Below are 12,507 nucleotides of genomic sequence, written 5' to 3' on the forward strand. Positions count from 1 at the left end.
AAGCTATAAATGTAAATATGGTTGGAAATTAGGTGTAATTTATATACTAAACACTATGTCTGCATATGGGTCTCTGAAATATGGACTGATGGTACCAATAACTTGAAAATAAATTACAACTGTAGAGTCCATAGTGACATACTTTTTTTTTTATGTTTCACTTCTGTTCTTTTTTTTTCTTGGTTATTTTATTTATTTACATTTCAGATGCCATCCAATTTCTGCATTTCCTCTCCCTAGGAAATCCCTTATCCCATCCCACCTCCTCCTTTTTGCTTTTATACCATTTTAATTACATGCAAGTATTAAGGTTAGTTTGAAGTTGAGGAACTAGCAATACAATAGATGCAAATAGTTAAAGAACAAGCAAGGCAATAAATATAAATAGTCAAAGAACAAGTAAGGAAATTAACAAAGTTTCCGGAACACTTCCAGGATATGTCTATGTTTTCTGAACATGTACAACCAACACATTTATTTTGGTCTTGATGATTCATGTAAAGTGATTCTGCTAGAAAGGTAGAATTGTTAAATCTCTCATTGTTAATTTTTTTTTTACCTAGTTAAACAGTATTTTGGAGGTATATAGTAGCTGTGATGTTGTTGACAAACAGTATACTTTACTTTTTGCTATCAGTTTTCCCTTCAAAACCAAAAGGATGCTTTCTTCTGGAGAATCTCACTCAGTTTTAGCAAAAAACAAACATGAGTTGATGATATCTTATCACATTATTCTGGTGAGACAAAGAACACTAAAGAAAAACATTTCCTAAATATGCAGAAATTTCAATGGTGAATGTAAGACAAATTACAAGGAAATTAAAGAATTGTATATTTTAAACTAGGGGAAAAAACTGGATATAACTCAGAATTTAAATAGGACCACTAAAGGAATAAACATTCATATATTCATAAAGTGAAAAACAATACAGTGATCAAGATTAAACAATTAGAGATTCATGTATCAAAACATTACATTTCAACAATGACATTAAATAGATTAAAGGAGAGAAAATGAAATATATGGTAAACAATAGATGATAGAAAGATAAATAGGTTAATTGATAAGAAGATATATAGATAGACAGACAGACAGACCAATACAGTTGATAGAGAAACCATAAATATGGTGGGGGAGTGGTTCTCAAGTAGCCTTCCTGGCCTGGGACTCCATCTGTTGCTCAGGATAACCTTGAACTTCTGGTCTCCTTGCCTCCACCTCCAGAGTGATTGCAGTATGGGTATGCAGGTCCAGGTTCAACAATCACACTCAGGTTTTTAGCACTGTGAATTGAACTCCACGCTTCCAGTATGCTAGATAAACACTTCAACACCCTCATTATTATGTAAACTATATAAAATATAGTATATAAACTATAAAAACACACTATTCTCAGGCTCATCATTTCAAAATTGATGAAACATAAAATAATACAATGTGGTGTCTAAGAACACAAATGTTGATGAAACTCAGAAAAGTATAATATGGGGATAATATATAAAAATCAATAACTTTTTAATAGTTGTGAAGTGGTATAGATGCTCTGAGGCAAAAAGCTTCAAAAGCTTTTGAATTATGTCTGTAATATAAAACTGTCCAAGAGTTGAGGCTAGAGACAAAGCTCAGTGGTTAAAAGCACTTGCTGCTCTTGTAAATGATAGAAGTTGACTTCCCATATCATGTAGGTAACAACCTTCTGTAACTACAGTTCCATGGGATCTGAGACAATTTTCTGGCCCCCGGGGGCACTAAATGCATGTTGTACAAGTATATATACACAGGTACAGGCACACATTTACATAAACACACACACAGTAAAATGATATTCTTAAAAAATATATAAAAAATATAAATACTACATTCACTTAGAACATACAAAGTGAAAAATATCATGTCTCTGTGTGTGTGTGTGTGTGTGTGTGTGTGTGTGTGTGTGTGTTTAAGACCATTTGAGTCTGATTAAACTAGTCAGAGGGTAAATTTAAACTTGGGATTTTCAAATACCATAGACTTGGGATGGCAGCATCTCTAGGGCGATCTTTAGAAATGTTGTAGGAAAAAAACAACCCATACAAAGAGAGTTAGGGTCTCCTTAAGATTTTCCTTTCCACAATTTCCTTTCGACAGGACAGAAAAAGTTTTATCCCCCAAATTTGATATTTTGGGACTCAAAAGTCACTGAGTATGATTATACCTCAATAACTTGTGTTGAGTTTCCCATGAACTAGGAATCTTCTAATATAATTGTTTTCAATTAAAATATAGATACAAGGCTATTTGCTTACAGCTAACAGGGCCTTAAAAATTCTTCCTTTAATAAATTAATGGGGAATTGTTTCAATTTTTGTTGAACAAATAGTCCAGTGATGGGAACCAAAGCTCCCAGACTACAAAGTTAAAAGTCAGGATTTATGCAAAGGTTGCTTGAAACTCAGCCTAGTGTTCAGTAAATGCAGAGCCGGGAGCTGAGAGCAAAAGCTGTCCTGAATCAGTGGTATAATATAACTTTGTTTGCTCCCTAACGCTGTGGGTGAGAAAGATGTAAAAGAGAGAGAAGTACCAACTTCCTCTGATGTGGAAAGAGCCCATAGACTCTAACTTGATTGTAAACATCACATAGAAAGCGTTATTACTGTTTCCTCATTTTGTTAACTTTTGACAGGTTTCTGGCTGCTTCCCACTAAACACAAAATAAATTGATCTGTGGCAAAGCAAGTAAGTCCCCAGATGCATGCTAGAAGCTAAAGAACCTCTAATAAGGAACCCCTACAAAGCAATCAGAGAGGCAGTCATGGACTCACACCTGACCCTCACACAACTTGCTTCTACTCATTGTCCAGCCCCTGCCTTTTGAAAATGATTTTTAAATATTTCTCTCCTATGACAGTGAAGCACTTCACCTTCTTTGGAACCCACAACACCAAGAAGCTACAGTTGTTGTTGAAACAATGTGCTAACAGAAACCAGGGCCAGATGCAGATGTGGAAGCTTGAAACGCAGGGAGCGGTCATATCCCCAAATAGCTAAACTAGAAACTTCAATTGGATAAATACAAGGCAATCATCCATCTCTGCAGGGGAAACTGAATCACACAATTCAAGCTTTCTTTGATTCTCCCCTGTGAAGTGAAGAAAACGGTATTAGGCATCATGTTAAGTCATTGCTGAGTTCTCCATAGGAATATTCCTCTTCTTACGGCTTCTGTCTTCGGACTACTTCACTCCTTTAGGCATCACTTCTTCATAGTCGTTCAGAAACCTGACTCTAAGGACCTTAATTTGGGAAGAAGAGAAAGAGAAGGGGTATGTAGTTAGGGATGCTGAGATGCATGGAGAGAGAGGAGGGAGAGAGGAGGGATTAGGGAAGGAGAGAGGGAGGGAGAGAGAGAGAGAGAGAGAGAGAGAGAGAGAGAGAGAGAGAGAGAGAAGAAAGCTCACTTTTCCCTTTGCCTCCCCAGCAAGAATCCAAAGCACACCTCAGCAGACTATCTGCTGAAGCCTTCTGAGCGACCAAGGACACGCCCAGGCCACTCTTACAGGAGAGACCTGGGGGCGGTGCTCCGCAGATTGCGCCTATGAGGAGCTGTCCGACACCCAGGTGCTGAATCCAGCTTTAATGCCCTAAGAGATGCTTTAGGCTATTAGCGGAGCTGGGCGCCAAAAGCTGCCCTCGAGTTTGGGTATGATCCTTTAAGAAAGGAAATCCGGAGGAAGACAAGCATAAAAAGGAACAGTGTGAGGTACTATAAACCTCGGTTGCACCTCACCGCTCCGAGGAATCCCTGCTGCAGTTTTGGTGGACCAGCTGAGGAGTAGAATGGAGTGAAGGAGAAGAGGGTCTGTACAAGGTGTGTGGGAGGAGGGTCAGGCTGTGTGGAGAAGAAACATAGAGGGAAAGAAAGAAAAAGAGAAAAAAAGCAAAGACTGTGTCTGTAATTTTGGGATTCCATTGGAAAAAATCGCTCACTCGGAGGAAATGGATTTTGTACCAAGACTGAGCAGCGTTTTGATTTTGGTGCTCTCTGGTTTGTGGCATTTAGGATTAACAGCGACAAATTGTGAGTACTCGGAACTGGGGACTGGAACGTGAGGTGGGATTGGATGCTCCTTCTAGGAATAAGTATACTATGCTCGACTGTATGTTCTCTGACTGAAGAAAAAGAGCAAAGTGAACACCCTAATTAGTGTGGTTCGATCATTTCAAACATCCCGAAAGTTTCCAGGACTCTAATGAGTATGCACTCCTGCATTCCCTGCCTTTCTTTGGAATCATACATTTCTCTTAGCTTGCTGCTAGCTCTATGATTTTTTATCTCACCCTGGAATGCACAGAGCAGGAAGAAGCCTTTAGGAACAGGGACACACCAGAGCCACAGAGTTCTGTGACAACAGCAGAAGGCAGCTCCTACTGATTTGCAGTGTGCTCAGAACTCCTTCACCCACATCTGCACCTTAACCACCTAGCTTTCTCCACTTCCTTAGGCATAAGGTTAAAACTGAGAGCATTTGGTAACCAAATAGGCTCCAGTGTAAAGGGTTAGAGAGTTTGGATCTAAGAATTGTACCTCAAATATAGTTACCACAGGAGGTCAGTGGCTGTCCTATTATAGGAGATAGAGCTTTAGAACATACGCCACCCTCCAAATTCTGGTGACAGTCAAGCAATAATGAGTACGCATTGTGTGGTCCACATTTCCGCCCCATCAAACATAGGCAGACATTCTTGACTCCCAGAGATAGGCCACCTGCACTATGTATTTAAAGAATCATCAAACTTGAATAAATTGCTAAAGGTCTAAGAAGGTAAAGCTCAATAGCTCAGCTACTTATCTAGGCAGGAAAGGGAAAGTTTTTCCATCTCTGGGAACTACCAAATGAGAAAGGGTGAAATTAATCCATTTCTGTTGTGTGTAAGGAGGGTTTACCACAGTCTCTTTTATTCCTAGAGTGTTCCCTCATTTATCTTCCTTTATTGAATGCCAGAAACTTTATTAAAACAATTTTATTTTACTTTTGAAATTGGTATTATCAATATCAGTTTTAACAAAGTGAGAAGACTTACTAGAGAAAATGCTATACCTTATTCTTTCTTATGGGATCTTATCCCATAATTTGCATTCCAGAGAGATAGATGATCAAAGTAGAATTAGTGTTTCTGCTATTCAAATATTAGAAAGCTCACAATCTATATTAGTAATGTTTTCTTAATGTGTGTGTTATAAAGGAGGGCAAAAGAGGCCACCATCATCATCAGGTAGGAATGAAGTAGTAAACTATTTTAGAGGATATATTGATACAGTCAGGTAAATTGAATTTCTCTTTTACCTTCTCCCCATTCCTTCCTCTGTTCCCCTTTGTTCCACCTCTTATTCTCCCTTTCTCCTTGGAAGTATTCTGATCTTGGCCACGAGAATAACCCAACACCCTTAGTAAGCTTTGCTACTAAGCTTGTTTCTCTACCTTCTCAAACACTAGAGGTCAATATTGTCCAATTGATTCAAAGGTGTGGTTCTGACCTGTGCTTTCTGCTTAACACGTTCTGTTATCTGAAAAAAACACACACACACACACAAAAAAAAAAAACATTGAAGATCCAAAAGTTGGAAGTGAAGAATATTGATGAAATTAGCTAGAGTGCTCAACAGCAATGCAGGACTTGGTCTTTTTTCAGATATCACTGTTTTTGAAAATTCCTTCTTGAAGCCATGATTTCTATAAATTAATTTAACGATGGTCAGTGGATTTTTAAAATGTACACAAAACTATATGGCATGGCTTTAGGATTTCAATCTATCCTAGCTACACCAGTTCCAAAGCTTTCTCTGGACATAAAAAAAAAAGTTGGTGTTTATGATCATCAGAATTTTCCAATACCTCCCATCTTTAAGCAGCATAGCAATTGAGTGAGTGCTGTGTGCTAAGTTTTCCACAGTTTATTTTCTTAAGGAGTAGCAGTAAATGTTTATTATACTATGAAAAGTATATATTTTCAGGAAATAATAGGTCTGCAGCAACCACTGATTCTGAAATGAATGTATATGAGTGGTCATCAGAGCCCATAAGGCAAACCTCTTCAAGGCACTTACAACTATTTCCCAGTCTGCTGCTACAGGCAATTTTTATTCATCAAGTGTATATATAGGATTTGCTATGGATGTATAGTTTTCTCCCATTCATAAGCAGGTTTTGATGGGTTAGACATTATTCTAAGATATTCTTTTTAATTTGATTTGAGAATAATTTTTAAGATTATTTTTCCTACATTTTTAAGGTGTGTCCTATGTGACTAGTAACAGCAGACTTGAAAGAAAGATTTTGTGCTCAGGTTTCTTCATGTTGGACAGTTATAAATTGTATGTGTGAGGATTCTCAAAAAATAACCTTTAATTGTTTGCCCCATTTGTAATGGCTTGCTGTTGATGTTATTATTGTTTAGTGTGTGAGTATTTTTACACCTTTGATTTTTTTCATATTCTGTCTATAACATGGGCATTTATTTCCAAAAGGGAAAATGACTGCTTATACAAATACAAATGCTATAAGCATTGAATTTAGAATAATAAAATGAAAAGTAGGCTAGAAGAACGCAAGCCTAGATAAAACTATGGTGAAAATGTAATTACCTACCAGTAATAAAATCCTCCCATTCTAGATTTTCAGGATATTAAACAGCAATAGTGTTTTCTTTGATTATATCCTAAGTGGACTGGCTAAGTTTGAGTATAGATATAGGCCATTGTAAAATTTAAAACATATTATATATTCAACTTCTTTGACACAAGAAGCTATGATATGACTAGGGAGACCAGGGGTCATCCTCAAAGATATTCTATTCCCATGATGTCTTATACTAGAGATCAAGTGGCCATTTAATTATTGTCCTTTATAGCCTGTCAGAAAAACATAGCTAGAAATTGATATATGTGTCTTCTCCAAATTGAACAGCAGTTAAATATCTTACTAAGGGTATTCATCTAAGATTAGGTAAGTTAAATTTTATTATGACAGAGGTATGGTGTTCCAAAAAGTAGGACTGCACATGACACACACAGACATATTGTTAATTTCATTTTAAATTTTATAGCAGTTTTAGTTCTTTGAAATTATTTAGAATAATCACACATTCCTATTTGAAGTGTATTACTGCTTATTAGTTTAGTCCCAGAGACATGTTATTGTGATAAGAATATTAAACTCCCTGTTTTAGATTTTACTCACATACTAGATTTCTCAACATCTGTGAGAATGTTGAAAATGACAGTAAAGAGATATGAGACATTGAATTACTTGAAGGTTGTTAACTAACCAAATTGAAAAGTAACATGACTGGTGATGGTGATGGAACTGTTGTAGTGGGGTAGGAGAACAGCTATGCAGTGTTTTCTGTGGTAGAAATAAGGGAGTACTGTATTGTTCAGTTGGCAGAATCTGGAAACTTTCCACACTGTCAAACTAGCTCATTTTGATCTTTAATGATCCACATATAATTACTACCCATTTCATTCACATAAGTCCCATTTTAACACTTTGCAATTATAAAGTATAAATTAAAAATTAGAGCAGGGTTTCAAACTACAGGAGCAGACTTAGGAGGAGATTAATATCTTTTTGAGCATCTCTGCTCTCACCTGAGTTCTCCTTCTAAGGAATGACCACCTTCCCTGTTGTATTCTTCCTGTTTCACTTCCCATCTCTCCTACTGGGCTCAGTCTTCTTTGAGTGAATCACTTTCCTTTCCTGCATCTATTTTTTACAAAATGATATAATTTCAAGTATATCTAATTTTTTTTTTTTGGTTTTCAGCTCAGCATCTTCCAGTTGATAACATAGACTGGGATGAAATGAGACCTGTGTGTGTGTGATCATTACTGACTACAGATAAGAATATTGAGAATGGGTTTAGTTATGTAATAATGCAGAAAATAATGGAACTACAAGATGTTAAGGAGTACTGTGCAGAACTAATTAGTATCATTTTACTAATGGAAACAATACTGGCATTTTTTTTTTCAAATGAAAACTGCTTCATTCAGTAAAACACTGCCACCATTGCCTGGTCACCTTGTAAATTTTTCTCATTTTCCCCAGTAACACTGGTTTGGTGAGTAAAGCCCTGGGTTAAATTATTAACAAAATGTTTATTTGTAATGTCTTCTCATTGGTACAGATGGTACACACTGGTTATTTCTCTTGTATATGATATCAGTGCAGTTCAAAACTGGGAGTCAATTATAAACAGAACAAGAGTTTGATGTGATTTTAATTTCTACTAATAGACATGCAGCATATATTCCCCCATTGTACACACATTGCAAGGCAGCTCATCAAGATAGACTAAGTGATCTAGTTCATATGAATGAATTTCAGATGAGTAGAACACAACCATGTCTCCATTACTTTTCTAAGCAATGAGAAAAATCTGAATTTCAGTCCTACATCCATTTTTAAACAGAAATATTTTTGCAATAAAGTATCTTCCAACTCATGTCACTAGGTAGTTTATATAGCATCTTCAGGAATTCAGCAAGGGCTCTTTAAGATCAGCCTTGTAACACTAGCCTTGGAAAAAGACAGGAGTTAGCAGTTTTTCACAAATCTGAGTCCTGAATCATATCTGAAAAAAGAAAATGGCAAAAGTATTCATATCAAGACTTGAAGCATGTTTGTAAATATCACATTGATTAAAGTAAACCAATATTACATCTGGACTTGTATCCCAGGCTGAGGATCTAATTTGTCTCATACTTTGTATTTTACAATCTTAAAAAGTGGTGAAGAAGTTCTTCAGGAGCAATTTAGAATACTTGTTTGTGTACATACAAGCACATGACAATGCCAGAAAGGGTACTTCTTTTGACCTTCTGTCCTGTAAGTCTGTCAATGTCAAGCCATAGTTCTGCTCAAGTAGTTCTATAAAGCCTCATCATGTATGGCAGCGTGCAAACCATGATCTGGCTTTGTATAATAATCTAAATCCCATCTTCTATATCCTTCCTCACAAAATATGAAGCTGCATGTTTTACCAACAAATAACACTACCTCATATCTCGCTAATTTATTTGTCTGCTTCTAATTAGTTTGGCCTACAGTAACATTTTCTCTTAAAATTTTTCTCACAGTCTGCCAACTTAACACACATATACACACATGCTAACTCAAACACACACACACACACAAATGTTTCTAGTGTTCTGGGAATATCTGTTGAAAGAGGGAGGGAAGAATTGAGATACAAAAGATCAAATTATACTTCAGACGTGTACAAAATTGTCATAGAATAAATCAAATGTCTACATATACTTGACCTAGGTTAAGTGTCCATATTTATCTAAATTTTGAAGCACTTTCTGGAATCTTTTCACTTCAATTAAAATGTACTACCTTTTTGTCACGTTTTATTTGATTTACTGTATCCAATGTCTGGGTAAACATATGAATGAGAGTGATTTAACAGTTTTCTAGCAAGGATTTTCAATTTTAAAGTCAGATTTTTCTCCATATAGGCTGAGTCTTGCTTTTAAGATATGTTTACTTCATGTTGCTATTTTAACAAATATTACTTGTCACTGTTGTAGAAATTCCAAGCAGAAGTCAAATTTAAAATGAAGCAGTTTACACTGCCTTACAAAATGTGAGATCTTATGCATTGATCCCCATCTGCGTGCTTCTCTGGATCCATTGCAAGTAGGCCTATTTTTGGCACCAAAAAGTTCTTAGCCCCCTGCCCTTACTAAAATTGTAAGGTTATTTGATTAATTTTCTTTACACAATGTTAATGAGTGCTTTCTCTATAATTTGCAAACTGTGTGCACCTACTGCTGTAATAAATTTCTCTCATTGCTTTAGGTTTGCTATAAAAGAACGTTTGGGTTTTATTCGAAGGAATTATGTTCTGGCTTATGGGAAAAAATTACTCAATGACAAATTAATTTCATTACTCTTATAAAATGATTTTGAGAGGAAAAGTGTTAGTGTCCAGAGTTGGTACGTGTTACTTATTTGAAGAACTTGCTGAAGAACATAGTTCCAAGTATTGTTTGTTTGTTTGTTTGTTTTTTCTTAAAATCGAGTTTCCTATGTAGTTGGATAAGTGAACATTAGCTATAAAGACGTACTACATGACCTCAAGGAATGGGGAAAATCTTGGCAGCCAGGGAAATAGTCTGTTATCATGTCAGAGTTAAATGATGCAAGCCAGGTAAGCTTGGGTGCAATGGAAGGCACATGTAGACATCTTCTACTGGCTGGAGCATCTGAGTGTGTTCTTGAGGAGTGTAAAACTGAAGCCAAGGCTTAAATAAACTCAGCCAACTAAAAGTTGGAGAGTGCTGTGGATTGATACAGGGACAGCAGAAAAATTAAAGAAGTTGTCTTTCAGGGAAGGCTTTCCTTTAAATTGAAAACATACAGCTTGCCTGAGGGGTTTTAATTTTTAAAATATCATTAATGTGTTAAACACATAAGTATTTTGCTTGAATGCACACATATACATAACTATGTGTACTACATCACATGCCTACTGCATGCATAACCCTGAAGAGGATATCATAAACCCTAGAACTAGGGTTAAAGAAAGTCATGGGTCACTATGTGGGTGATAGATATTGTAGTTAAGTTCTGGTTCTGCCTCATACGCCCATTCTCCCAGAAATAAGACTCAGACTCAAATTACATTTACAAAATACCCTGACCATATAGATAGGCTATACTCAGGATAGATTATATCTAGAGATACCCATTTATTTAAACCTGCATTTTGCAACTAGAATAATTCCCTGTGCTCAGGTTCCATGTTTTCATGCGTCTACTTCCTCACTTCTTTTCAGGCTCGTACCCCCTCTTTTTCTCCCAGAATTATTCCTCCACATGATGTCTCACCTCTATTTCCTGCCTAATCCATGCTTTTTAATTGAGAGGAGGGTCATCCATACAATACACAAGATAGTCTCTCTGAAGATACGAACCTAAATTTAAATGCTGACATTATATATACATGTCTCAACATACAGACATATTATTTTAATATGTTATATGCATGCATGTGTGTGTGTGTGTGTGTGTGTGTGTGTGTATGTGTATGTGTGTGCTGCTTTTCTTGTGGATTATGCACTTGAAGTCAATGCATGTCTCACCATGTGTATAAGTCATAACCCACTTTGTGAAGATAATTCACTCCTTCCACATTTGTGTAGTTTTCATGTATCAATTTCTGTTCACCATGTTCCTGTCATCAGAACCTTTATGGTGTAAGCCAACTCATGTATCCCATACACATATTTTTTGTGTGCATGTGTATGTGTGTGTGTGTGTGTGCTGTCAGTGTTAAAGTAGTGTTTTAAAGCTTTTAAGGTAAGACCTTTATCACTTAAGATATCTCTCAAGACCTTCCATTTTTTATGGATTAATGAGATTTAGAATAATTTAGAACAAAATATTAGTAAAAAAAAAAAACTAGCTGACATAATTATAGCACCTCAGGTAACTGCTAGTATGGAACCCAAGGAAACATGTGCAAGTACTGGTTACACAGTTCTTCAAAGAGAATAATGGCCAAGGAAATAAAATGCACATGGATGTATGAGCTACTAAGTACACAAAAGCACAGATTTGCAACTAAAAGGTATGCTGCAAATGGTTCCATTGTTTATGATAGTGAGGGCAATAGATGCTTAAAATGTGTTCAGTGCTCTGAAATGTTGTTCTTTTCTGGGAATGCAGAGTGGCCATATTCTGGGCACAGAATATTACATGCATGCATAACACTATAGCACAAACTGCCTACATTCATCAGTTTGATGCACTCTTATAGTCTATAAACTATATTGGTTTGTACAAGCAAAATGAGACTTAGACAGTAAAACCGAACATAGTGGATTATGGACATCTTAGGCAGGAGGTGTTTTAACTCCCTTTCGTGTTTGCTACATAGAAGGGGAATTTTTAGAGTCAGGGATTTCAGGTGTATGTGTAATCATTAGTAATTGATCTTCAAGCATAAATCCCAATGTATCTATACTGTCTACTTGTCTTTGTGCATATTTTTGGGGAGGTGGGTACTAATTATATCTGTTTCCTACATAAGTAAAATTGATTGAGATTTTTCAGGGTGACACCAGAACCATAAATACAGAAAGTGAAGAAATGTCAACACCCTTGCATGTCTACCATTCTGAACAATTCATTTTTGCAGCAGAAATGTCCCTTTGAAGACAGACGAAAGTCTGCAACAGTTTAGGGAACTTTCCAGGGGTTATGATAGCTCAGTGACAAAAGTCCCTGTTGTGAAAGAATGAGGGCCTGATCTTGAATCCCAACACTCACGAAGACCCAGATATGATATTATGCTTCTTTAACTGCAGTGTTCCTAAGGCATCATCCTCCACAATGTACCATGGTATTTGTAAGACTCCCTCCACACTTGAATACATACCAGAATCACATACATTTCTATAAACATCACACACACACACACACACACACACTTCGTATGTATATTCATATATCATA

At 36.3% G+C, this 12,507-nt stretch overlaps 1 protein-coding gene across 3 annotated transcripts in view; it reads left to right on the plus strand.

The window, feature by feature from the left end:
• Window positions 1–3,976: 3,976 nt before the first annotated feature.
• The window catches only part of LOC114609465 (contactin-associated protein like 5-3-like), a 565,569-nt gene continuing 557,038 nt past the window's right edge, over window positions 3,977–12,507 (plus strand). For all 3 annotated transcript variants that reach the window (XM_028753829.1, XM_028753830.1, XM_028753831.1), the window contains exon 1: window positions 3,977–4,058. In XM_028753829.1, coding sequence (XP_028609662.1) covers window positions 3,977–4,058 — 82 coding nt within the window. The remainder of the gene's footprint in view (window positions 4,059–12,507) is intronic.

The sequence above is a fragment of the Grammomys surdaster genome, unplaced genomic scaffold (assembly GCF_004785775.1).
Source record: "Grammomys surdaster isolate TR1022 unplaced genomic scaffold, NIH_TR_1.0 125973, whole genome shotgun sequence".
Lineage (NCBI taxonomy): Eukaryota > Metazoa > Chordata > Mammalia > Rodentia > Muridae > Grammomys > Grammomys surdaster.